Below are 26,925 nucleotides of genomic sequence, written 5' to 3' on the forward strand. Positions count from 1 at the left end.
GTATAGATGTTTCGTATTTCTTTACAATTGGGTTTGTTTTTGTATCACTCAGTTTAGGTATTATTATTTGCTACTTAAACTCATTAAACCTAATATTTTTTGCTATCTTCAAACATGTGATTTGTTTGATTTGTTTCTTTTTAAATTGATAATGTTGATAAATAAATTGACACAACTAGCTTTTATCACCTATCTAACACCTTCTGCTGGTTTTGAAAAAACTAGAATTGCTAATTGTACCTATTCACCTATTGCAAGAAAAGGATTACTTAAAATTTCAGCCACTATAAACCTTAAGTAACTAACAATCCTTTAGGTTCCCAAACTAGTCCCAACATATTCTAATTGTTGTGTTATCTCTTTTTATTCTTACTTTTAAGTACCAAAACTCAGGAAAAATGATTTGTGGTACTAGAAATGAGAAACGTGCTTTACAACTTTGTTGACAACCTCTTCAGTAATGAAATAGCTCTAAGTTTAAGTGGTATTAGTACTATTTCTATTGGTCAACAAATAATGGTTTCACATTTTAGATTAGGAACCCTAATTTTTCCTATCTTAAACATTTGTTTCCTAACTTACTGAAAAAAGTAGATGTTCGTCATTGCAATGTGAAAGTTGTTATTTATAAAAAATTATTGAACTAATTTGTAGCTTTTGTCGACATACCAAGTTGGCTTCAATCCAATCTCAACAAAAAGGGATATAAATGTTAGAAACATCAAACTTGTAAAATTCATTTATGAAAGCTTCATTCTTGGAAAAATTACCCCTATTTGGATGAAAATCATCTTCGAGGGGAGAATGAGAGTGAAGATGGTTTTTTGGCACACTTTGGAATCTGCCTCATTACCTAACTCAAAATTTGGATACTCATTATCATATACTAGCAGTCTTACACTATTACCTGAAGCTTGTACTGAAACACAAGGTTTAGAGCCAAGTCCACATGGCACTGAAACTGTAGGGGACTCTAGTCAATTGTTGCCTAGGTTTGAAGCATCACAAAGGGAGAAATACTATGAAAAGAAACTTATTTTGAGCTGTAGGTTTATACAGGGAACTCACAAAGTAAGCAGAGACTAATCTGTCATTCCATCACAAAAATCAATTGTCTTCACCAAGAGAAAGTCCACCAAACTTATACGCTCTTCAATTCCCACCACTTCCTCTGTTGCACCATATAATGAAAAAGAACCAAACTTGAACTTATTGAAATCAGAAAAGGAACTCAAACATGCACTAAACATCCCTTTGCTGAGTATATGTCTTACAAAACCATTGAGCATTTGTTTCCAAAATATCTAACTTGTTTGTGCCTAGAAATATTCAGGAAGCTCTAAATGATACAAATTGAAAGTTAGCAGTTATGGAAGCGATGAATATTTTGAAAAGAAATGGGAGTTGGGAGGTAATTGACTTGCTTAGAGATAAAAACAATGGGGTGCAAGTGGGTCTTCTTTTGAAGTGTAAGGTAGATGGGAGCATAGAAAAATACAAAGCTAGCCTTGTGGCAAAAAACTTTACACAAATCCCAATAGCCAAAATAAATTCAGACCATGCTCTAATGTCGTTACTTGTGAGCTACACTAATTAGATTTAGAAAATACATTCCTAAATGGAGACTTGGTAGAGGAATTGTTCATTAACCTCCCATTGGAATTTGAGTAAAAGAACTTGGAAAGAATAAGATTTGTAAACTGAAAAAGTCCTTGTATGAACTTAAAAAATTCCCTAGGGCATGGTTTGACCTAGGGCTGAGCAAAAGAACTGAGTAAAATTGGACTCATAGGGTACTCGATATTTCAGTTCTAGTTCTTACCTAGAACTAGTTTTAATGGGATTGATTCTATTCCCAAAAATGAGGAAATCAATCTTGTGTTGGTACGTTTTGCTTTTACTATTGTAAAACAAAAAACAAAATCAATCTAAGAGCCAAATCTAAAATCAAATTTTGGATACCTGATCGAGTATTCACCCACCATTACTCCTTTAATGCCTCCCAGACCACCATTCCCTCTACCAAACCTCATTCTTCTCACACATGAATCTCCTTGTTTCATCCTTCTCTTACCTTGACTTCAATGAGCTAGCCACAATGGCTTCTTCTGTCTTTATAATCATGAATGTTGTTGCACTTGTTAGGGTATTGCCCTAGAGCCAATTAGTTTGTACTTGTATATAATGTAATTTATTTGTTCATTAATAAAACATCTTTATTATTCATTCATATTAATATATACATAATATGTTTGTGAGAATAATATACCCTTAAAATAATAGATTCGTGACAGGGATCAAACAACTCATCATAGGAACCATATGAACACATTATATGACTATTCTAAAAACGCCTATAACCTTAATATTACTTCGACTAAAGATACAAGTAATAGAGATGAGATTATTATAGTGTTGTGCGACTTTACCGAAAAGTGGCGATAATTCTCATATGTCAAAATTGTTAGTCGATGGCTTGGTGTAACACATGGGTACACGTTGTAAAGATACCCACTAGATTGACCCAACTTAAGGATTTTCATATGAATGGTTGTTTTATTGTCTATAGAATATGTTTTTTAACTCACAAGTACATGTGGTCATTTGACTTGAGATCACTAGACCGTCTTGTACAAGGATCAATATGATTTGATGACGCCCAACGTGTCACCGTAATAAAGGTAATCATAAAGGTATGATTGACCATATTGAGATCTGTATATAGGTTATGATGAATCAATAGAGGATTAATCACTCTTAAGCATAATAGAAAATGTCTTAAATGAGAATATTGAAATACATCAATAATCACTCAAAATTGTCACCACAGTGAGCCTAGGTTGTAGCTTGATCCAAATTATATGCAATCATGAAGTTAACAAGGCCTAAGATAAACACATATCAATGTCTCAATCTCAAGAGATATCGATTGATAAAAGAATTGTATTGTATGCAATCATGAAGTTAACAAGGTTTAAGAGTTTTTCATTGACATTTTGTTAGTCTGGGGGCAATGATGCCTTGTTAAAGACCAAACTTGATTTGTGTTTAGATTCGACCCGACTTTGAATATTATTGACTCAATGAAAAGCTTATGAGTCACACATATATAGGAGTTGATAAAGACTTTAGAGACATAGGGTTATTTGGTGATACTCCTAAAATGTTTGAAAAGAGGTAAAATTGTGAATGGATTGAGTTTGTCCAATAAGATTAAATTAGCCTAGTTTGACCTTTTCCTTGACCATGAACACTTATTCATAGACTATGAACATTCATTCATAGTGAGTCAAATTAGAATAAAACTTTATCTAAATCTATGTCTAAGGATCCAAATAAATCACGAATCATACTAGATAGAGGATCAAAGATGAATGATCGTTCATGTCCTATGAAGGACTATTCATGACGTCCTATAAATTCATACATGATTTCACAATTTCATACTTTTTTCCAAAATACAAGACGAACACCTTTTCATCTAAATACGTTCCTTATTCGTAGAGTCATGACAACTTTTTGTGAACGTTTTCAACCTCCATTCATTCATGCTTTGTGTGCATACCAAGGCGTTGCCTTGTAGTGCGTTGGAGAACGACTTCATTGTCACGTAAAGATCGAATGAGCCATTAATGCAGGTATCGTTTTTGTCAAATACCCTATGGTTTGCGATAACATATTTCAAGAAAATATCTTCTAAAACATGATTCTACAACAAGGTTTTCAGGATGTATGAAATTTTTGCTATATTCCCAAACCTTCATCGGTTTTCAGTGATCTAAAAATTCCCCAAAACAATATCCACCAATTGGTTCACTCTAAAAATAGTTATGCCTCTAGAAGTGATTAAAATGTTACAACCTATATGTTCACTCGATAAGAAATACCAGTTTCATCCAATTAAGTTCTTTCTTAAATATCTTCTAAAGTTACAAGGATCTCCTTTTTTATTTTGTCTCTTAGGAAATTGGTTCATGCTAATTTAAAATTAGTTAGTAAACACATCGTTACACTTAACATATCAACAATGTCACCTCAACTCTTCATAATACTTGGGTTTTGAGAGACAGTTGTCATCACTAGTTTGTCATCTATCTTTTGCTTGTTTGCTTGTTGGTTGATTTCTTTCACCAGTGTGGTCTTTTCCACAGCCCCATCCCACATGTTTTAGTTAATTATATAATATCATCATCAATTAAAGCCTTCAAAATTTGCTTCTTAATTAAGTTTCTAGAAATAAATTCTGTGACTTTTTTTTTTGGTATAAGGAGTGAATTCTATCAAGTATTTACTAGTGAAAAGGATTTGGGAAAAAAAATATTTCAGTTTTGTCTTAAACAAATAGGAAGAAAACATAAAGAGATGGAAGTTAAAAGAATTAATGGTTATGTATTGTGAAATAATAATAAAAAATAAAAACATAAAAGAAGACAAACCATATAAAACAAAGAAAAGCTAATGGTAAGAAGATGAAATGTATAAAGCAAAATTTTCCAAAACAAAAAAAAAAAAAGTTTTGTGTAAAGTGTGAACAATATTGTGTGCCTACAATCATATCTAAAAGCAACCAAGTAGGTTCTAAATAGGAATTTGTCTGTAAAGGTTCTAATTCTAATTCCTAAATCTTAGGAGTCGACCGATTTTTGTTCTTGTTTTTATAGGATTCTTGGACTTGTTAACTCCTAATTTGAATTATTTGAAAACATTGTAAAAGGACATGTTTACAATCAAAGTCAAGTTGATTATACATTTTTTTTTAAGAATTCTAGTGATGGGAAAATTGTTAGTCTTAATTATTTATATGATAGCATAATCTTAACAACTGATATCATAAAGTTGAAATGTTTTAAGAACAAAGCTGCTAAAGACTTTCAAATTAAGGAAGAAATATTGAAACACAAAAACACCTGTTGAGAATTTTTAACCTCTATTGAAATTTTAAATACTGAAATTCATATGCAACTTATTTTTACAAACCCACGTGCAACAACATTAAAAAAACCCAATAAAAAATCAAGTCTCTTCTATCCTTTTCATGTTAATATACTGTTGCAGATTGAACTGGTGGGAAAGATAGTTTTAGAGGAAGAAGAGAAACAATGCAATTGCAAAAGTTTTAATTGTAAACGCTGAAAGGGATACGGTGTCATTTTTGAAATTGAAATGTTTGTTTTAATTAGCTCAATACGGTGTCGTTTGTTGATTGAAACATATGGTCGTTATACAATATACATGTGATTAGAAAACCCAAGAGATGAATGAAATCTTCTAGCTTCGATTGGCCAAAATTGTGACTTCTTTCTCTTCTCTACTTGATCTAACCAATTTCTCAATTTACTAAACCAACTAATTTCATTGCTTTGAAGTTTCTTGCGAACATCCACAATATTGGTATCAGAGCTAAGATTTGCCAATGGTAGATAACACACGAGTGCAAGAGTTGCGACGAGAGCTCACACAAATGGCTACTTAACTTTGATCAGAATTCAAAAGGCAACAAAAATTTGTCTATGTTTAAATGAAAAAGATAATAAGGTAATCAGAGGACTGAGTTTTTAACATACTGAAGTCAGCTCATAATCATAAGCAACAACTCTCAAAGATGAAGAAAGTTCAAGAGGCACATAGGAACATCAATCATCATGTTAAAGAATTGTTAGGGTAATGCCCTAAAGCCAATTGAAGCTGTTATAATTTGTAATTATTTTATTCATTATTAATAAAAAAACAATTTATTGATTATGCACATTATATATGTTTATTTTATGTTTGTATGATCAATATGCCCTTAATAATATTAGAATCGTGATGAGAGAATTAGACGACTGATTATGATGTACACATTAGGTGGCCATTCCAAAATCGTTCATAATTCTGGCATTACTTTGATCAAAGGTACAAATAAAAATGATGAGATTATCATTGTGTTGAACGACTCTACCGAAAAGTGATAACAGTTCTCATATGTTAAAGCTCTTTGTTGAAAGTTTGGTGTAATACATGGGTACACATTGTAGATGTGTTCACTGAATAGACCTAATTGAGTATTTTCATATGGATGATTGCTCTAGTGTCTATTGAATATACCTTTTAACTCATAAGTATATGTGATATTTTGACTTGAGGTTACTAGATCGTCTCGTACAAAGATCAATATGGTTTGACGCCACCTAATGTGTCATTGTAAAAAGGATAATCATAAAAGTAGTGATTAATCATACTAAGATCTGTATGAAGGTTATGATGGATCAATAGAAAATTCATCATTCCTGAGTCTAGGATAAGATATCTCTAATAAGTATGCTGATATACAAAAAAAACTACTCGAATAAATGGCCACAGTAGGATCGAGTCAAATTCCAATCTAAATTGTTTAGTTGTTGATGGATATCGGTTCACATTAAGAAGTTCTTGTGATAAATATTATATTTGTGTCTTAGCCTTGAGAGATTCAATTGACAAAATGATAGTATTGTTCATAGCTGTAGAGTTGACGAGGCTTAGAGTTGCTTATTGACATTTTGTTAACCAGATGAGCATAATACTTTACTAGAGGTCAATCTTAGTCTATGTGTTGATATAACCCAAATTTGAATATTGTCGACTCAATAGAAAAGTTATGATTTACACATAATAGAAGTTGATCAAACTCTAGAGGTATGAGATTATTTGAATTGGATTCAGTCCAAACTTTAGATTAAGGGTTTAGAGGACTCAAGTTTAGTTTGAACTTAAATATATAAGAAACCATGTTTTGAACCAAATATTGTTTAAATTAAATATGAGAATCATGTTTTAATTTAAAGTGTGATAATCCTAGGATATTTGCATCAAATTGAAAGTCTAAAATGATTGTAATATTTATTAGATTAAGATTTATCCTAATTGTATAATGTTGAAATCATATATCCATCGGATTAGGATTTATCCTAATTGGACAATGTTTAAATCATATATCTATTTGGATCAACATTTATCATAATGGGATAATTTTGTTTTAATATATAAATTTGACTAAAACTCTAGCTTCTAAGGCCTTTTCTATATAAAGGCCATTGTGTTTTTCAATTTTATTGATGTGTAATTTTACGCACTCAAATACCCATTCTATATATCATGAATTCCTAGTAGTTTTAAGGCATACAAAGTTTCCTTCCAATTGTGTTTTATGTGAATATCAAGGTTCCTTCCTCCCATGGGTTGGAAAACAATATTCTTGTCACGTAAATATAAACAAAGCCGTCCAACGTAGGTATATGGTTCTTGAATTTTCTTTGAATATTCTATACATCTTTCATGAATATTTCTTTCTAAAACAAGACTTGCCTATGGTTTTTTGGGTTTTTGAAATTTTTTTTTTGTCTTTTACTATCCTTACTAGTTATTGGTGCCCTAAAAACCCAACAAGAATGACATAACTAAACTTCCTTAGATTTAATGATGAAGACTTTGATAGTTGGATAACAAAGATAAAGAGTACTATTTTGAGGTTGATAAAACTCCAAGCAAAAACAGAATCAAGGTAGTTACTTTATACTTGGAAGGTCATATGATTCAGTTGCACCAAGGCTTTATGAGGTCTAGAAATGATGTCATGCCAACATGAGAGGAATATTCAGTAGCAATGCAAACGAGATTTTGTAAGTACACTTACAATGATCTGTAACACCCTTTCTAGAAATACTATCTTTTGGAGAAAAGAATCACTAACTTAAACTATTTGAGCATGTATTTACTTAAAATAACTTCATACGTGTCATCCCTTCAACATACATCATGGAAATTATGAATTGCCCTTCGTTACAAAATGAAATGGAAGTGTACAAAGAACATATAACCATAAAAACAACCCATAAATAGTTTGTATGTAGCAACATAAAAATAATGTCCAATAAAATAACAAAAACACAAAAAAATAAAAAATAAAAGGACATTTATGCCCTTATGTTAGTCCTAAGCTTGCTAATTGTCATTTGCCCGGTAGCTATCACGATTATTTGTATCAACAAAATATGAAAAGTTAAGGAGTGAGTGAGAGTCACTCATTAAGTAGGAGACTCTACTATACTTTTACTATATCCCTAAAATACCTTTAGCATGATCCATTTTAATTGAGTCATCAAGGGTCTATCACTAAACTCTAATTATGGTGATATGGTTACTATTACTTATAATTGAAACTCAGAAAACTTTAAAGTCTTGTATCATTCTCTTAGGAAAATATTGCATTCTTGTTTGATCATCAAAGAATCACTCCGAATTATAGTAGTTGAATCATGTATCGAAAACCTAATTTTTTGTATTGTATATCATATGTTACACCTTTTTAAATAAAATAATAATACATTTTAAAAATAAATTGAAGTTTTTTTATATTTTCCATTTTGTCTTCCACTTTAATTTAATTTAACCGATGTTTCAAAAAATACAAATGAAAGACTAAATTTATCTTATCAAATTATGACTTAGTCAAGAAAAGAATATAGGAAAAGAACTTAAAATCAAATTTCATCATGAAAAATAATAATGCAATAAAAAAATTAAATAAAAATTCAAAGTTATATATTAAATATTCAACTTCATAATAACAAAATCATTTTTACTTCTATCTTTAATATATCTTTAAATACTATATTTATTAACCAAATCAAAACAACAAAAACATTTTATATTCAACTTTTTTCTCTCAATCATTTAAGAGTAAAAAAGAATGACTAAAAATATATCAAGCAAAAACCATAATGTCTTCCTTTCAATCATTCATATCATTAAAATCAATGTCAATGTCAATATCTATATCTCTACTATTGTTATCACTATCATCCAAAATGGGGAATGCATCTTCCTTTTTAATTCCTCTATCTTTTTAATATATAACATCCATTTTATTATCTTCAACCACTTTTTCTTTACATTTTTTATTGTTAGCATTCAAATTTCTTGCTCCTATAAAGAAATCATCAAACCATCAATATGCATATACATTCAGTTTAATATTAAAAGGACATTTAGATTAACATCAATGTAAGATATGCCTCTAGTTCTTTTGTTGCTAGGAGAACCTTCATCTGTGTTGAAGCATCCTCGAATATCCATTCATCAATTATCATTCGACAAGCAAGGATTTTCGTTTTCCATAATCCACTCATTATTAGATTTTATGTCCAATAAACATATTAGATCATAAGCCTTTTTTTTTCTTCCCTAAGCTTTTGCCTCATTTCCAATTGAAGGTTATATTTGACAAAGATGAAGACATTCAATATTTGTTGCTCCAAACTATTTCTTCTCTTAGAATGCACATGTTCAAACCTGCTCCAATTTTTTTTTACAGTCGTGGCACTATATGTAAGATTTAATATCTTTATAGCAAGTGTTTGCAACTCTTTATAATTTTCATCATAACTATCCCACCATAAAGCTATTTAAAAAAGAAAAAGTTGGAAACACATAGGTATGTTAAAATTTATATATTGAAAAAAAAAAAAGGTAACAAACATATAAGCAAACATACATGCTTGTTTATTATCTCTTGTTAATATAGTCATATCTGGTAAGTGTTGTTGTCGACACTCAAATTGAAATCTTAAATTCCTACAATAAAAATTTAGTAAAGAAAAGTAGGAATTGTTTCCTCGAAGAGTTTTAATTAGTATGTCGTCACAAATCAATCAAAACAAGGAAATAAGAGGGGGTTTTAAATTGAATGCAAATTATAATTAAAAACAGTAAATAAAATTTAGCAAAATAATCTAAAACAAATACTCAATTAAGCAAACTTTGGTCTACGGTCACATCTATTATTGGAATTACGATTGATCATCGATAACCAAAATATCATATTAATTATTCAAATATTCGTTATGGTATTAATTATCTATCTTTTCTTACAATTAGTTAACCAAAAACATGCATTTCAGTTAACCCTTATTGATTAATAACTCGGATACGATTTTGAATTTAATTAAGTAATAGCATTAAGAATAAGAAAGACCAACGAAACAAGACAATACAAGCGTATGATGTTGCATTTAATCTAGTTAAATAATTTCCCTAAGAATTATAGTTTCTAACGCAACAAACAATAAATCCCAGTTGCCACTTTGATTAGATAGATTGAACAATTACGGATTCAACATCTAAAATAGCATTAGATCGTATTAATCAATAAATTAATCGCGCACCTTAGCAATTAACTAATATAATCATAATAAATAATCTAGGAGAATAATCAATACTTAAATAATTAAAAGATGCATTAAAGAATAAAACTTAATTTCACAATTCTTGTAGTTTCATGGTTTCAGATCCCTTCAACCAAGAGAAAAGAGTTTAGCCATTGTAAACCACCCTATGCTAGCCAAAATTCCCTTCTACCAATGACAATGATGAATCCCTAGCAAAAATAAAAATAAAAATATATATATTTTCTCGCCCACTCAGATTCGGATATAGAAGGTTATAATAATCTCCTAATCCAGCCAAGCAAATATGATATATATCTTCCCAAAAAGAAAAGAAAAGAAAATATATATATTTTAATGTATATCCTTTCCCCAAAAATATCCTTCTTTCTCTATCTAAAATAATCTCCTTTTCCAGCTAATAATAACCTCTTTTTTAAGAAGCAAATCTTAACTTTTGTAAAATATCTCAGCTGATCTAGGTTCAAATTTGAATTTCAAATTTTGATCTTGTCATTTCAGGTACCCACGCCTAGTCAGTATCACGAATTTTGTAGATTAATAGGTCTACTTCAATTTTAATCTTATTGGTCTAACTTACTCCAAAAATATTCAAAGCTTCCAAAGTGCAAAAGATAAATAATCTCGTTAGATTGAATTAAATTTTCATATAATATAAGAGAATTAGAAATCAAAATAACGACAATTAACAACATTATCAATATCCATTCAAAATAATCCAATTGCTCGTTTAAACTTGTCAAATTAAGTATCAACTTCAATTCTTGTTTCCATATCTAGATATATCTTCTCAATGATCTTGTACAATCCAATTTTAACTTCTTTATTCGGATTGAAGTTTGGATTATAATGGTACCTAAAATATAATGAAATATAATTAAAATTTTAAATTCAAAATTTTAAGCAATTTTTTTTATAGATTAAAGGAAAAAAATCAACATTTACTTAAGATTAAGATAGTATGCCATTGCATGAAGTGACTTATAGAGTTGAAAATCCCAACAAGTGTCAAATATCTTCCATAAATGTGTATATCGATGCTTAATATAGTTGATATTCTTTGCAATTTGATTTTTTTCTGTACTCATAGCTTCATATATGTATCCCATTGCCAGTTTCATATCACCATCTAGAAGCCTCAAAACATCTACTAATGGATTCACAGATTTCAAGTCAAACTAAATGAATTTCTAAAATCTACTATCACTCAAAATACTATCCACCACTTTTTTTCCCCAAACTATAGTAGCACATGTATTTTTTGCCCATACTTCTAATGCAAACATAGATCTAAGAGCTATTTTTTTTCCATGATGCAAATCAATGTAAGAAAAGAGGTTGCAAATCTTGTTACCGTGGGTCTTGCTAGCTTTTTATCCTTTGCAAATTTTCTATATAAATTAAACACCCATGTATGTTTATATATGAAATTTGTAACTTGTTTAGCTTTTGCAATGGTATCATAGAATATTGGAATCTTTCCAATATCCTCAAGAATCAAGTCAAGACAATAAACCGCACAAGGAGATCAAAATAACTTTGTCATTTTCTCTTTTAACATTCTACTTACGCCTATATAATTGGATGTTCTTTCAATGATCACTTGTACTACATGCTCTTTCCCTATCTTCTCCACTATACCATCAAGTAACTCAAACATTTTTTGTGCATTTTTTTATGAATTTTGAAGTATTAATGGATTTTAAACAAATTGTTCCACTTGGACTATTAACAAGAAAGTTAGTGAGTGATCTACCTTTTCCATTTGTCTAATCATCCAACATTAATATACAACTATTTCTTTTCCACTTATTTTTTAGTTTTTCTAATTTATTTCCCACAAGATCAACTTCTTTCTTTAAATAAGAAACTTGTGCTTCATGGTAAGTAGGAGGTTTCAGTCCTTTTCCATAATCACCTAATAACTTTAATATATCAATAAAAAGAGGACTTCTCACCAAATTAAACGGTAATATATTGTCATAAAGACATCTACATATACCTTAAATTACACTATCCCTATTTTTTACAACTTTATTTGAAGTTTTTTGCTTACAAACTCCTCTTTTCCCTTTAATGAGAAGACTATTAGTTTTACCCTTACTTGTATTAATATCTTACTCTTTAAATATATTATCATCATCATCATCATTACTGACTTTTTTTATTGCTTATAAAATCTCTTAAAATTTCATTCTAACATCTTCGTGAACTTGACTATATGACTTAACTTGATCATGAGTTCTAGCAAGGTGATTTTTTATCTTGCTGTACCACCCCAATATGATATATCACAATAGTTATATGAAAGATGCAGTCTATTCTCTACATTCACTTTTTTACAATGCTCCCATATAAGATCATCAATTTTTCTCTTATTATTTCCCATGTTTTAATTTAATAATTCAACTCTCAATCTTAATTTAATTGACCAAAACAAGTTGCGACAAAAACATAAATAATCAAGAATAAGAAATATTACATATTTATATGAAAAGTAATGTAAAACACACAATTTATATCATAAAAGATTTCAATGGAGTCTCACAAATAAATTTTAGATAACATACATAACCATTTTAAACAAATTAAAAATTGACAAATTTTACATTCCTATTGACAAATTGTAGTTGCTATTTCAAAGTATTATAAAAGTTTGTTTTTTTCTTTTTATTGTAACTTTATACCAACAGGGCCACCACTTCACCTATCAAACTCATTTCCTTCATGTTTCAATTAAAGTTTCCATCTTTTCATAAAAAGAATGATGAATGAGACAAAAGCAAGCATTTTTTGCTTATATGTTGGGCTTTTGGCAGATATAGTGCAAAATTTTTTGTCCTCGTATGATTATTCTAAGCATCTAATAGGTATATGAAGCAAAATGATAAATTAACTAACCTTTACTACAATGTTTATCCACTTGCAAAATGTTTAATGCTTCTTTAACACTGAGTTTTGCTGCTGTTGTGACAAACTTTTCATATTGGGGATTTTGAAAGTAAAGTTACTGAATAGAGAAAATAATGGATTGTAAATTGTAGACACATTTATGAGTTTAAGTTTAAGATAAATTTTAAAAAAGTTAAAAAATTTAAACTAATAAAATTATTTTTTAACTCGTTTTTATTTAGATTTGATCCTGTGACCTAGTTTTGAATTTGATCTACCTAATTTAGTCTAAAAACATGTATTGATTTGTATTATAAATTTTATTGATATAGACCAATACAAATCGTATTATACAATACGCATATTGTATCATATCAATTTTTTATATACCTTAAGATACGTATAATTTTTATTTGTATTGTATCGTATTATTCAATACATATTGCATATCATATGATACTAATAACCATGCTCCAGATACTAAAACTAGGATAACAGTATATACTCTTACTTACTCGAGTGAAAACATTCTTTAGATAAAACTAAGTAATTATGTTAATTAGACTAAGTCGAGAAATGGATTCGACACCTTGCTCGTGTGAGTATTGCTACATAATCCGCCAAACTATATCACTATGGATTGCCAGATTGAATTGGGCCTTATTACAAATAAATGTACCTATTATCGGTATTATGTCTTATTATGGACTACTGTGCCCTATTGTGAGTGGTATAATGTATATACACTTACAAGTGCCCTCTTGTAACGACCCTTATGACCTCAAGCCATGGATTAGTATGTGTGCATCTTGAGCTACTAAATCAACTCAAGCTCATAATAGCTTTCACCTTAACTTATACCTCATGCCTTAAATATTAACTCTCTTTTGGGCATGTTCAATATTTCTTACTACCGCTAGGTTCGTACTATCTTTCAAGACTAATATAACATCCTTTTTAAAAGTATTACCTTTTGAAGAAAGATGTCACTAACTTTGACTAATTGAGCATACATCCATTTAAAATGATTACAATAATTCATCATTCAACCATAAAATGAAATTATAGAAATAATCAATCTCATCATCCAATACATAATTTTTTGTGTGTAGATCATACATAACATAAATAGATACATGATATTGTCATAGTGACATAAACACCTTTCTGCTAAGGGTATCTGTTACTACATTTGCTTTGCCTAGATGATACTTAATATTACAACCATAATCCTTAACTAGTCTCTAAATCTTGAGAGTAAACACCATTGTAGCTAACTCTAGGTCATGAGTGGGCTATCTAGTCTCAAAATCTTTTAATTATCTCAAGAGATATGTTATAACCTTGTCTCATTGCATCAATACCACCTCTAAACCACTATATGAAACATCCGTATACAAATCATACTCAACATCATCCTTCGATAGTATTAACATTAGAGTAGTAGTTAATCTCTTTTTTAACTCTTACAAACTCTCCTCATAATCATCTAATAACTGAAACTAGGTTTCTTTTTTTGTGAGAGTTGTGAGAGGTCTTTCCAACCTAACAAACCTCTTAGCAAACCTTCTATAATACTCAGCTAGACCTAGAAAACTCCAAACCTCTTTGATAGTCTTAGACCTTTACCAATCTAACACTATTTTTATCTTGCTTAGATCCATTGATATACCCTTAACCATTGAAACCCTATCAAGCTAGAATTCAGTCAGCCTTTGAAAATTAAACCTCAAGTGGTTCTTGTGACTCGTGGAATACATTAATATATTGTCAATGAACACCACAATAAACATGTTTAGGAAATCTTAGAACACCCTGTTCATCAATTTCATAAATACTATAGGGCATTTGTTAGTCTGAATGACATTAAAACAAATTCAAAATGCTCATTCCTCATCTAAAAAGTTGTCTTAGGTATATACTACTTAGTTACCTTTACTTAATGGTAGCCCGACCTCAGATAAATTTTTGAGAAGATCGCAACTCCTCTTAACTAATTAAATAAATCATTAATTTTGGGTAAAAAATACTTGTTCTTGATGGTCACCCTGTTTAGTTATTTGTAGCTATACACATTTTGAGGGATTTACCTTTCTTTTTCACAAATAGAATGAGAGCTCCCTCGGGAGAATGACTTGGCCTAATAAACCCATTCGCAAGCAGCTCCTAAAGCTGTTTATTTAATTCTTGCAATTCAATTGGGGTCATTCTATAGAGTGCCTTAGATATGGCATTGAATGAGTTATTCCACAATTTCATGTCATAGGTGCTTGAAAATGAGGGGAGGGGAAAGAAGGCTAAAACTTAATAACTGAAAGGGCGTGGATGTGACAAAGAGAGAAAAAATGTGAATAAAGTACGCATGTAATCCTGTAACAACATTTGTTACCTCTTCTATTTCCTGTTAATTCTTGGTAGTAGTTATTTTACTCCCTAGTTTGGAAAAATACTTTTGTATATATGTTAAGAATGATGAGAGAACAACGTATCTCTCCGCTTTATCACTTGGTGCACTAGTCTACTACTCTAACTATATCTTTTATACCTTTCAACATCATTATTCTTCAAGGCTTTATCATTTTGTTCTGGTCATCATTCTTTCACTTAGAGAATTCCCTCAACATTCTTTCATGGTATAAGCAGTTTGTGTTTCATGGATGACCCAATGTGAAGAATTATGAATTTTATAAACCGAATAAATATTATTGACGAAATATTGTATAATATATAATATTATAATGTAGTTTAAATTAGAGTCCTAATCCTATGAAATAAAAAAAAAACAAATCAAAATTAGACCCAATCAAAATAAGATCAAATAAGAATTAGATTTGCTCAAAATCAAACCAAATAAGAATACATTTATGTTTAAAACTCCCTTGTAATTACAACTAGAGCTCTTGAAGCTATAATTGGAGACAAAAGTTGAGAAGTTAATGGTATCATGATAATATCAACAGAAAATGTTTTTGTCGAAAAACCAGAAGGAGGGTTCTTGAAAATAGAGGTAACGATGGTGGCAGTGGTGGAGAAATAATCACTAGCATAAGAGAGAAAACCACAAATGATGTAGCAACAACTAAAGATGCAACACAATATAGAGGGACGTTGTTTTCAATAAGAAACATGCAAGCGAGTGTGTGATCTCAAAAGAACTCATAGAGAAAAGATCATTGCACGGTATTTAGAAAAAATCATGATACATCAATTTGGGAAAGAAAGAGATGTTTGATGACGACAATAAGAAAAAGGTAGGACACACTAATTGTGATGACGTTAGAGAGAATGTCAAAGAGAAATACTAGGCTAACATCAACCATACTGTTGGAGACAGAGGAAGAATGTTGTTAGAAAAGAAAATCACAAACCATTGAAGGCAATAGGGGTTAAGGAAATATAGATTCATAACAACAAAACTAACGACAACGACAAAGAAGATAAACTTACTACTTTTGTAAAGCCAAAATTAGTAGGATGAATGGAAATTGCCAACAATGGAAAAAGTTAAGAGGTCGACTGTCGGAAGTCATTTGAACAATTGTCAATTGTTGAAAGTCATTAGAATGACAATTGACTATCGAAAGTCATTAGAATGATACTCGACTGTTGAATGTCATTAGAATGATAGTCGACTGTGACTCAACTATAGAGATCAATGGCTGAATAATTGGAAGTGGTTGTTAGAGAAGAGATTGCGTAATGTAATGGAGAACTCGTGATGTAGTAGGTGAGAAAAGGCAAAACTGTGAGAAAAAAAAGGTCGAAAAGACAATGTAATAAGAAGGAAGGTTGGTGTCAACAACGAGAATAGACCAAATGTGCTTGATTATGAAGGAGAGCATGGTGATACTTGAGAGAGAAATAGGCGTGTGACAACAACTTGACAGGGGAAAAGTCACTTCATAAGTTCATCAAAAAGGAGAGAAATCATCGTAGATAAAGGTTGGTTTGATGTCGACTTGATTTTGATTGAATAGGTCACAAGAGATAAAGGAAAGACGGTTGTTGAAATGCGATATGGAACTAGAAATTAAAATGGGTGAAACTAAAATTTTGTAAAAGTCTAGTGTGACTATGAAAGAGAAAAATATGAAACCTTAGATTGAAAATATGCAACCCTCATATGGGGGGAGAAAATCAATTTTGAAACCAAAAAAATATAAGGGATAAAAAAACAGTTTTCAAAATGAAGAGTATAGGAGAATATGAACTGCTTTGATACCATAAAGAATTATGAATTAAGTTATAAACCAAATTAATATTATTGACGAAATATTATACAATATATCACATTACAATGCAGTCTAAACTAGAATCATAATCCTATGAAATAGGAAAAATAATAAATAGCTAAACTGAAATTCTAATCCTATGAAATATGAACAATTATAAATAACAAATCATAATCAAACCTAATTAGAATCAGATCTGATTAGAATTAGACCAAATATGAATATGTTTATATTTATGTTTCACATAGTGAACCTCAAGAAGTTTCTTATGCCATTAAGAGATGGATTTTAATTGCTTGTCTCTCATGGCTTTTTGAGAGGTTTGTATTTGTCTCATCAGCTCAATGCATTAATGTTCACATGGCTGAACAAATTTACAGTATGGTCTATCATGCATTGCCATTATCTCGTGTTACTATTGGTTGACTTTATCAGCTCAATGCATTGATGTTCACACAACTAAACAAATTTAAGGTATTATGTTCATATTGATGGGTTTCCTCGAAAATACCATTGAGGAAAGAGATGATGTCAACAAGATGATTGATGACGTATTAGAGTGAATTACTGAGAAGAATGGTAAAGAGAGAATGTATTTTGTGAGATGTAACGCAATGTTATGAAATTTTAGGAGGCTGTTGTTATTGGTAAAATAATAAAACCCTAGAATAAGAGAAAAAAAAGTAAGTTTTTAAAACTAAGTTAGGAAAAAGATTGTTAGTTTTCAAAATTATGGTGAGGGAAGAAAAAAAAATTTTATTTTTTCTTAATATTTCTAGTTAAATGACTTTATTGTCCTTATAACTAACCAAAAATGTTTTACAAAATTATATGATGAATAGATATTTGAATTTTTGAAAATTAATAGGTATTACTTTTAACCATAAAATAAACACTAGTGGGAATAAGTTTGTTGGCCTTTTAGAAATTGATGTACGTAATAACACTAACATACGCGATATATAAAAGGCCAAAGGACTATTTCCCATCTAATTTTAGGTGCGTTCTCAAAGTCACACCTGCAGGGTTTAAAAAATAAAAAGTCTTACCTATCTTTTTAAAATCTTAATTAATGTTAGAGGTAAAACCGTCATTTAATAAAAAAATTAAAAAACTAAAGTTTTATTCGTTTGCCCCCCTCAATTTGAAAAACTCATATTCCCCCCACCTGAAGTTTAAAAAATCAATAGTCGTCTCTGATTATGTTGGCTTTTCCTCCCGACTTAAATTTCCTTGTCAATCACATTGCAATTATCAACGAAACTTATTTCCTCCAACGAAGACAAAGACAACCATCAAAGGTCTCAGAAGAAGATGACGTGGTTGTCTGAGCTCTCCAACGATTGTTTTTGTCAGAGAAAATAGGTTTTGCCTATAATTGAGATGTAATTGATAGGAAGACTTAAGCCGAGAGAGCTAATGCAGTTGAAGAAGGTGAAATTCATAGTCGCAATGATGATTTACAAACTTTAGAGAAGAAATATTAATTTTATAAATTTTGGATGAGGAGAATTATTAGAGTTTTAAATTGAGAGAGATAAAAGTAATAAAATTTTAATTTTTTAAATTTTTTATTAAATAATAATTTTACTTTTACCTTTAACTAAAATTTTAAATAAATTAATAGAATTTTTAACTTTTCAAATCTCATCCGTGTGAATTTAGAAACACGCTCAAACTTTGGGTCCTTTGGCCGGTATAAAAATACACATAAAAACGCAACGATCCTTACATCCACATAAAAAACAGTTAACCAAACTCTGACTCTGACATCGTTAATCGCAAAACTACTTCAAACCAATAGAAATATCGTCTTTCCTCTTGATGATCCGTGTCTACACTCTAAACTCACATCGTAACCGTCCAATCACGTTCAGAAAACACAACTTACGCCTTTTCACGCCGTCCGATACCGAACAGAAATAGCACACGGATCTCTTATCCTGACCGTCCAAATTTTCCTTTCTTACCCATCTTCTCTTCTATATATAGTCTTAACCCTTCATTAAACTATTCTCTGTTGATACAGCTAGAAAGACAAAGGTTTAGAAGATTCGAGGTACGTGGTCTTGTATTTGAAGATTCGATAGTTGGATATTTTTTGGGTCAAAGCTAGTTAGGGTTTTCGTTTGTCGATGTCGTTGAGTTGGATTTCGTGTGGGTTTTTCTGTTGAAGTCTTTGAATTTTCGAACTAGGGTTTCGAATTTTCGTTGTTTCTCATGAAATTAGGGGTTTTTCGTTTGGATTTGAATATAATTTGCTGTTGGTAGAAAACTATTTTTGGCTCAATTTCCTGACAAATTTAAAAAAATAAGTTGAAGTTTTGAGTATTGTACATGGAACGACTTGAATTCTTTCATTATGCTTTGAGACACCAAATTTAGTGTCTGGAAGTTCTAATTCAGTTGAAAATTCGTACCTTTTCAGTTTTAAGAAAAGCGAATGTTTATCTAAATCTTTGGGAACTTTGGGAATTTAACAGATGGCCCGTACTAAGCAAACTGCTCGTAAGTCAACTGGAGGAAAGGCTCCTAGGAAGCAACTCGCTACCAAGGTTAATAATGATTAATTTGGCGTCGTTTGATTTGTTTCAACACTGTGAATACTCATGCTATAATTTCTTCTGTTTTATTGCATATCAGGCTGCCCGTAAGTCTGCTCCAACGACCGGTGGAGTCAAGAAGCCTCACCGTTATCGCCCTGGAACTGTTGCTCTTCGGTATGTTAGCTGATTCTGTATTTGAATATCAGTGCAATTTCCTCGCTTTCCAAGGGTTGTGATATATTGTTTGTGTCACGTATACAGTGAAATTCGCAAGTATCAGAAGAGTACTGAGTTACTGATCAGGAAACTCCCTTTCCAGAGGCTAGTCCGTGAAATTGCCCAGGATTTCAAGGTTTGTATGTAGAATCGTCATTTACTAGTGGTTTCTGGGTTGATTTTCAGATTTTTTATTTGTATTCATGTTTTTTTTTTTTAAATTCTTTTTTGGGTTTTTGGTGGCAGACTGATCTGCGCTTCCAGAGCCACGCGGTTCTTGCCCTGCAGGAGGCAGCTGAGGCATACCTTGTGGGTCTGTTTGAGGACACTAACCTTTGCGCCATTCATGCCAAACGTGTTACCATTATGCCTAAGGATATCCAGCTGGCTAGGAGGATCCGTGGTGAGCGTGCTTAAGCATTGTGGCGGCCATGGGCGTGTTGGTGTTCTACTTTGTTGACTTATCTAAGAAGTCGGCCTAGGTGGCTAGGTTAGATAGATAGGCTTTCTGGTTGTAGTAGTTAATAGGCTTATGGATATGTGAACATTTTGGGTGGCTGGTGGTGTTTCTTTGTTTATTCGTTATATGGGGGGTTTGGATTTGTTCTATCACCGTTCTTTTATGTTGTTTTTGGATAATGTTACCATCTATTATTTGCATCATCAAATGTTAAGTCTACTTTACTAAGCTTGTCTTATTTTGAAGTTGTTTTAATTGAACTGTACAATTGATTTTTGTTAAATGAATAAAAAATGATATTGATGTTTAAGGATATGCAGTTCACAAATTATTGCATGTTTATAACCTGATGAAAAACGAAAGATCTGTGATCCATAAATGATGTATGTTAGCTTGTTGAGTGGCTTACTTGCCTTAGGGTTTCTGGTTTGAGTCTCATGGGCTTTATTCACTGTTTGCGTGAGGTTTCTGCCCTGGTAAAGTTTCGAGCGCGCCTCTACAGCTTCTTACGATCTTAAACCGAAGGGTATTAGCGCTTGGACTAGTGATAGATAAGTCATGTATTCTGTGATGAGGTTCTGAACGGACATATTTAAATGCAATGGTCCTACTTGTCTTTGAAGTGACGGGGCCGGTATATTTTGGAGTTAGTGTGGTGTATTATCCAGCAAGCAAATATTGCTGGAAAAAAATCAGATGTTCTACCGGTCTAATGCATGTCTCTTTTCGGGTAAATTCTAGAACGCATTCTATGCGATATTTCTACTAAACATGCCTCAATTGCACATTGTTACCGTCTACAGTTTATATCGGCTCCCCCCATCGCTTCCCCACCGTATTTGTGCAGCCCTTCTCATTCCAAGAGTTATATGCAAGCAATGTCAAAGCTGTCAAAACGGCCCGCAAACATAGAATAACAACAAAAGATGTCACATGGAATGCTATTATTACTGGCCACTGGCAAAACGGGTTTCCCGAAGAATCAAGGATGTTTTAAAAAATGCTGGTTAAAATAGTTTCCTGGAAAATCAGGATAGCTGTCTGCAATCAGAATGAGAACATTTACAAAGTCCATGACTACCCTCCAGCTATGCTAGAAAGAAATACTGTCTCATCAATGCAATGATATCAGGTTTTGTGAAATATGGTCGCTTAAAGAAGCTAGCTGGCTCTTTGAAGAAATGCCAAGGGAATTGCTTGATCACATGCAATGCAAAATTGCTGTTTCTTGGACACTGTTGATTAGGGGATGCAGATTTGAGGAAGCTGGAAAATTGCTTGAAGAGATGCCAGAAACCAATAAAAATGTTGTATTGGTTCGGCTATGATTATGGGGTCCTGTACGAAGGGGGAGTTGGAACATGCTAGATTTCTGTTTAAACAAGTTCTGAATAAGATCTTGTGTCTTTTAATACAATGATAAGCGGTATGTGAATCTTTACTCTTGCACGGTTAGAACCATTTCTTTTAATAAGCGCAAAGGTTTTTAAACTGAGTTTATGTTTAGTGATCCTCTGATCTTTAATATTACTCCAGGGTCTTGATATTTGATACTAACATCTGTTGTTGCCTTTCACATTATGCAGGTTATGCACAAATTAATGCTGGTGAAAAAGCATTGAGTTTCTATTCAAAGATCCTGGGATGGGCTTGCTACCAGATCAGGCAACCTTGTTTCAGTTTTCACTGACTGTTTCACTCTTGTATCTCTTGAAGAGCAGCATTTGCTCACCATGGACTCTATGAGAAAGCTCTTAATTTTTTCAGACAGATGACTTGGAATGGCTTTGAACCAGATTGGATTACTTTTCTTAGTTTGCTGTCTGCTTGTGGACATGCAGAGAAGGTAAAAGAGAGCACAGATTTGTTTGACTTGATGGTAAAAGATTATGGAAATCTCCATAGATCTGAACACGCACTTGCTTGGTTGATATATTGAGTCAAGCTGGGCAGTTGGAGAAGGCCTGTCAGATTATTCAAGTTATGCCATTAGAATCTGACACTGGGGTCTGGGGTGTTCTTCTTGCTGCTAATAATATTTATCTAAAAGTGGAATTAGCAGCCAAGAAAATTACGGATTTGGATTGTCTTAACCCAGGGCCTTATGTTATGCTGTCCAACATATATGCTGTGGCTGGAATTTGGAGAAAAGCTACTAGAGTAAGGGATCTAATGAAAGAGCAATGAGTTAAGAAACAAGAAGATTATAGCTGAATGGAAATCGATAATAAAGTGCATTTTTTCCTTTGGGGTTTGGTGTATCTCATCCAGACACTGGCAAGATTTATTTGGAACCAGTTCACTCAAGAAGTCAATGGATGATATTGCAGAAATTGTTTCATCGACATACAAACTTTTTGATGTGACGGGTTGTATCTTGATGGAATAAAATCCTTGGTAGGAAAGGCTCGAATTAATTCAGTTAATTCCAAAGTGCATGCATATAAGGATAAGAGGAAGCTTTTTAGTGGGGGAACTGGGAATGGTAAAATAATTATTACCGAGGCCTGATGTCTTGGAAACTTGAGTAGCAATCGGTAGAGAAACAGAGAGGGTAATTTGTTTCATGTCTCGCTTGTGAAGAGTGAAGTGCCACCAATTGATAAATATATTTGTTTGATGTACTTCTATTGGCTGTGCAAATGCTTTACGTAGACCATTGAAATACAGAGCCAGCAATAACATACAGGATTGAAAACTTCTGGAGCTGGATAGTGCAAGACTGGAACATGGAATTTCAGAGTTGAGGGTGTTTTTAAGATGATACGGAAGCATAACAGATAGAGAGGTATTGTATACACACCATTCACATTAACAAAATGAATCATTGTTGTTACAGTGATAACAATGGCTGCCCAATGGCCACGGAAGATACTAAATTGGCTAATTATTATTATTCTTATCATCTCTAGTTACAGATAGACTAATTTGTGAGCCATATCTTTATGGCAGGTTAAGTTGTGTGACTTCCTGTTGTACTCAGCTTATCTATGTAGTCCAATATCAGATGTTCAATTAGTTTGTTTGGTGTAAATTTTTGCATTATTCAAGATCTCGGCTAGTAATATACACTGTTGACTTTAGAGTTACCATGTTATAATTTGGATGGTAAAAAACTAATATACCTCTAAGAAATTTATTTAAAAGAAGAATTAAAATGAAAAATCTAGACAAAATCAAATATAAAATTCTTAAAGATTTAAAGAGAAACTCAAGTTTAAGGAGATATTCTTGTACTCTTTAAACATTATTTTTTATCAGAAAAAAAATATTTGCATATAAAAACTCTTTCAAAAATTCGTTTTTGAATTTTTCAAATTTATGGGCAAAGTGTTATTTTTAAACCTAATTAGGTATGCCGAAGCTTATCAAATTCAAAGTTGGGTTTGAGAAGTTTTCAAAAAATGGGTCAGGTTATCATTTTTCAAAGTTTCAAGGTGTGATTTTGCAGAAGTTTAACGAGCAAACTAAAATAAATTTTGATCAGTGAATTGGCTAACCGTACTTGCTGAATTCAAACTGTCGAACAAACTAAAAGCCATGCTTTTGGCTTCAAAAAATCCAATCAACCAAACCCTTTTCTAGTCTGCTGACTTGGGCAATAAATTTTCTATGACTACTGCCACATAGATGCTACAAAGGTGCTAAATCACATTTGATGGATCAAACTAAATTTGGTTAATCGAATTTTGTGATTTTTGAAATTTTATAATTGTTAGAGTCTATCCACTTGAAAACAATTTTTGCTAGTTAAAATTTCTTTACAATAAAGAATAAAACATTCTTGAACTATTTGCTTACAATATTTCACTCTAATCAAAATTCTTGTCAGTCTACTCTTTTTTGTAATCATATATAAAGTATAAATTATTATACACACTCTTTAAGAGAGTCTTCATTTCAAATTTGTATAAATTTAAGTTGTAAAAAATTTAAAATTTCACTCTTATTGAAAATAGAGATTTCTTATAAAAAAATTTAATTTCTAGTATTTATAAAAGTTGATAACACCTTAAAAACTATTTATATTATGAAGAAAAAATTGATTAGGGTTTTGTTAACTAAAGATTAGTGAAGTGCTATGAGAGGAATATTTCCATGGAGTGGTTACAATGAATTATTTTTATAATTCCTTAACCTTCCAATCTATATATATTATTTTGTCCGTATTAATTATTTGTAATAGCTTTGGTATTACCATAAATTATATTAAAAATAGGGGCTATTAATTAAGTAGTCCAGATTACATTAATTATCTAATGGTATTAAAAGTTTTTAAAAAGTCTAATTTGCCCCTCTGATAAGTGGTCATTTGATTTGTTGTGTAATTAAAAGTAAAATTTTCTTAATATCTATCCAAAAGATGCACACTAAGAATTGTTATTAAAAAATGGCCAGAGAACTTATTTCCACCTAAGTTTTAATGTGTCCTCAAATTCCCATCCACGGGATTTTAAAAATCTAAATACCCATCTATTGACTATTAATTTTAATCAAAATTAATAGTTATAAAAGATAAAATCATTATTTTACTATTAAACCTTAAATCTTTAAGAGTTTATATCATCCCCACCCCCCCCCCCCTCCCCTCCCCTAATTGTTTGAAAAACTAATATTTTTCTCTACTCAAAATCTTGAAAAATTCATTTTTTATCTAAAGTTTTTTCTTCATTCTCCGTAGACAAGAATCTGCTGCTGTCATCAACTGACCATCCTAACATCTTCTTCTTTAACCTTCGACCTTTCTATCTAAGCAGGTTCGTTAAACAAAGATGAATCGTCTTTGTCCAATGAAGAGTTTTTTTCCATTCTTCATTGGACAAAGATGGATCGTCTTTGTCCAACAAACTTGCTCTGATGGGAAGGGCGACGACCAAAGAGAAAGATGGGAGGGTGGTCAGCTAATGGCGATAGCTAATTCTCATCGTCGGAGAATGAAGAAAATACATTAAGGGGACAAGTGAATTTTTCAAACTTTTGGATGAAAGAAAATTATTTGTTTTTCAAACCTATGGGGGGGGGGGGGGGGGGGGCAATGATATAAATTCTTAGATTTTTAGGTTTAGTGATAAAATGATGATTTTACTTCTGTTTTTATTAAGATTAATCGTCATGGGTGGATATTTGAGTTTTTAAAACTTTGTGAATAAAATTTTAGAAATGCATTAAAACTTGTAGGGAAAAAATCCTTTATTCAACTATTTAAGAAAGAGGGCTTTCTTATAGATGATTGATAGCCGTGTCACAGTGTCACATTAGGCAAAGATTGGATACAGAAGATTTCTTGTCAAAAGAAGCCATCTGCTAGCATTTTTGGACCTTGGAAATTTCTTCCCATAACAACCTATCACACCATGTGTAATTAGAGATGTTAAATTGATTACTTCAAATGAATTATTTTGAGGTCAAATGTCAAATTGATCATTTTGTCACCTATTTAGAAAATTCTTTATGAATAAAATGAGAAAGAAAATAAAAAACGTAAGATGGCAATCTATTGGCACTTGAAAACAGTCACAAAGATGACCATGCAAGCCGGCAACAAGAAGCAGCCCATATTGGAAACAACAATAAAGTTTTAATACTCTTTCCATTACCGGTCAATCCAGAATTTGCTGTTTGGGAAAATATATATAAAAAATTCTAGACCGTTGATACCAAAGATTGCAATTTTTATTTCGATATTAAGTTATGAAACCGCCAAGCCAACCTCGGATTTCCAACATTTGACCAGTCTCTAATATTGTTCCTCTTTTATTTTCTATCTACGAATTGCTCCTACGTTTTTGCTAAACTGTTGACTGTTTTCCCAAATGTAGAAGCCATGGAAATAGAAACTTTGTTATTACCCAAAAACAATTTCTTTGAACCTTCAACCCCAAGTACTGTGTTGAAGCTGTTTTAATATAAAACTAGTACATGGGTTTGTGTCTCAAAATTACTGCCTTATTTTTTTTTTTTACAAGAGCTCTCTTTGTATATTTGGAGTTGAATTTGTCAAATATTTTAGATTTTAGTAATGACCATTTCTTTACAGGAGTTGTTGAAAGCTGACACTAAACTTTCCACCAAATCTACATCGAAATAATTCAAAGAGAGTCTGTATATCAATTTAAGCTAAAACACAATCATATATCTATCTCCTTTAAAGCCCCTGTGAAGATCAAGAGTTTTCCTGAGGTGGGATTTTCTTTTATTTGCTTGATACAACCAGCATGATGTTGCCTGATTGGAAATCTTGAGTTGCTTCGCATATTTTTAATCATCTTTTTTTTTTTTAATTGCGGAAAGGACTCCTTTTTGTTTTGAGGTTTTTTTTTTTTGGGTTATGATGATGATTTTTGTAACTTTGGTATTGTGTTTGAACTAGATTG

At 31.4% G+C, this 26,925-nt stretch overlaps 1 protein-coding gene and 1 long non-coding RNA gene across 3 annotated transcripts; both read left to right on the forward strand.

The window, feature by feature from the left end:
- Nucleotides 1–19,249: 19,249 nt before the first annotated feature.
- Nucleotides 19,250–20,779, forward strand: LOC123199697 (histone H3.3). Of its 2 annotated transcripts, XM_044614740.1 has the most exons (5): nt 19,250–19,388; nt 19,813–19,884; nt 19,973–20,049; nt 20,137–20,227; nt 20,338–20,779. In XM_044614740.1, exons 2-5 carry the CDS (start codon nt 19,813–19,815, stop codon nt 20,506–20,508), a joined length of 411 nt encoding a protein of 136 aa, XP_044470675.1. In that variant the 5' UTR covers nt 19,250–19,388; the 3' UTR covers nt 20,509–20,779. The 2 variants fall into 2 exon arrangements, with proteins under 2 accessions (XP_044470675.1, XP_044470674.1); XM_044614739.1 differs by lacking the exon at nt 19,250–19,388 and having other exon boundaries at nt 19,877–20,049.
- Nucleotides 20,780–21,228: 449 nt separating this feature from the next.
- Nucleotides 21,229–23,569, forward strand: LOC123199745. The gene is made up of 2 exons (XR_006498410.1): nt 21,229–21,977; nt 22,138–23,569. It is a non-coding gene; the product is annotated as an uncharacterized LOC123199745 (long non-coding RNA).
- The last annotated feature ends 3,356 nt before the right edge of the window (nt 23,570–26,925 follow it).

The sequence above is a fragment of the Mangifera indica genome, chromosome 16 (genome assembly GCF_011075055.1).
Source record: "Mangifera indica cultivar Alphonso chromosome 16, CATAS_Mindica_2.1, whole genome shotgun sequence".
NCBI lineage: Eukaryota > Viridiplantae > Streptophyta > Magnoliopsida > Sapindales > Anacardiaceae > Mangifera > Mangifera indica.

Bases quoted from the DNA above. Each gene is read 5' to 3' on its own strand.
- LOC123199697 (XM_044614739.1), top strand. From the start codon at position 19,892: ATGATTAATTTGGCGTCGTTTGATTTGTTTCAACACTGTGAATACTCA. The intron at 20,050-20,136 runs GTATGTTAGCTG...TCACGTATACAG, and splicing joins CCTGGAACTGTTGCTCTTCG to TGAAATTCGCAAGTATCAGA. The intron at 20,228-20,337 runs GTTTGTATGTAG...TTTTGGTGGCAG, and splicing joins AAATTGCCCAGGATTTCAAG to ACTGATCTGCGCTTCCAGAG.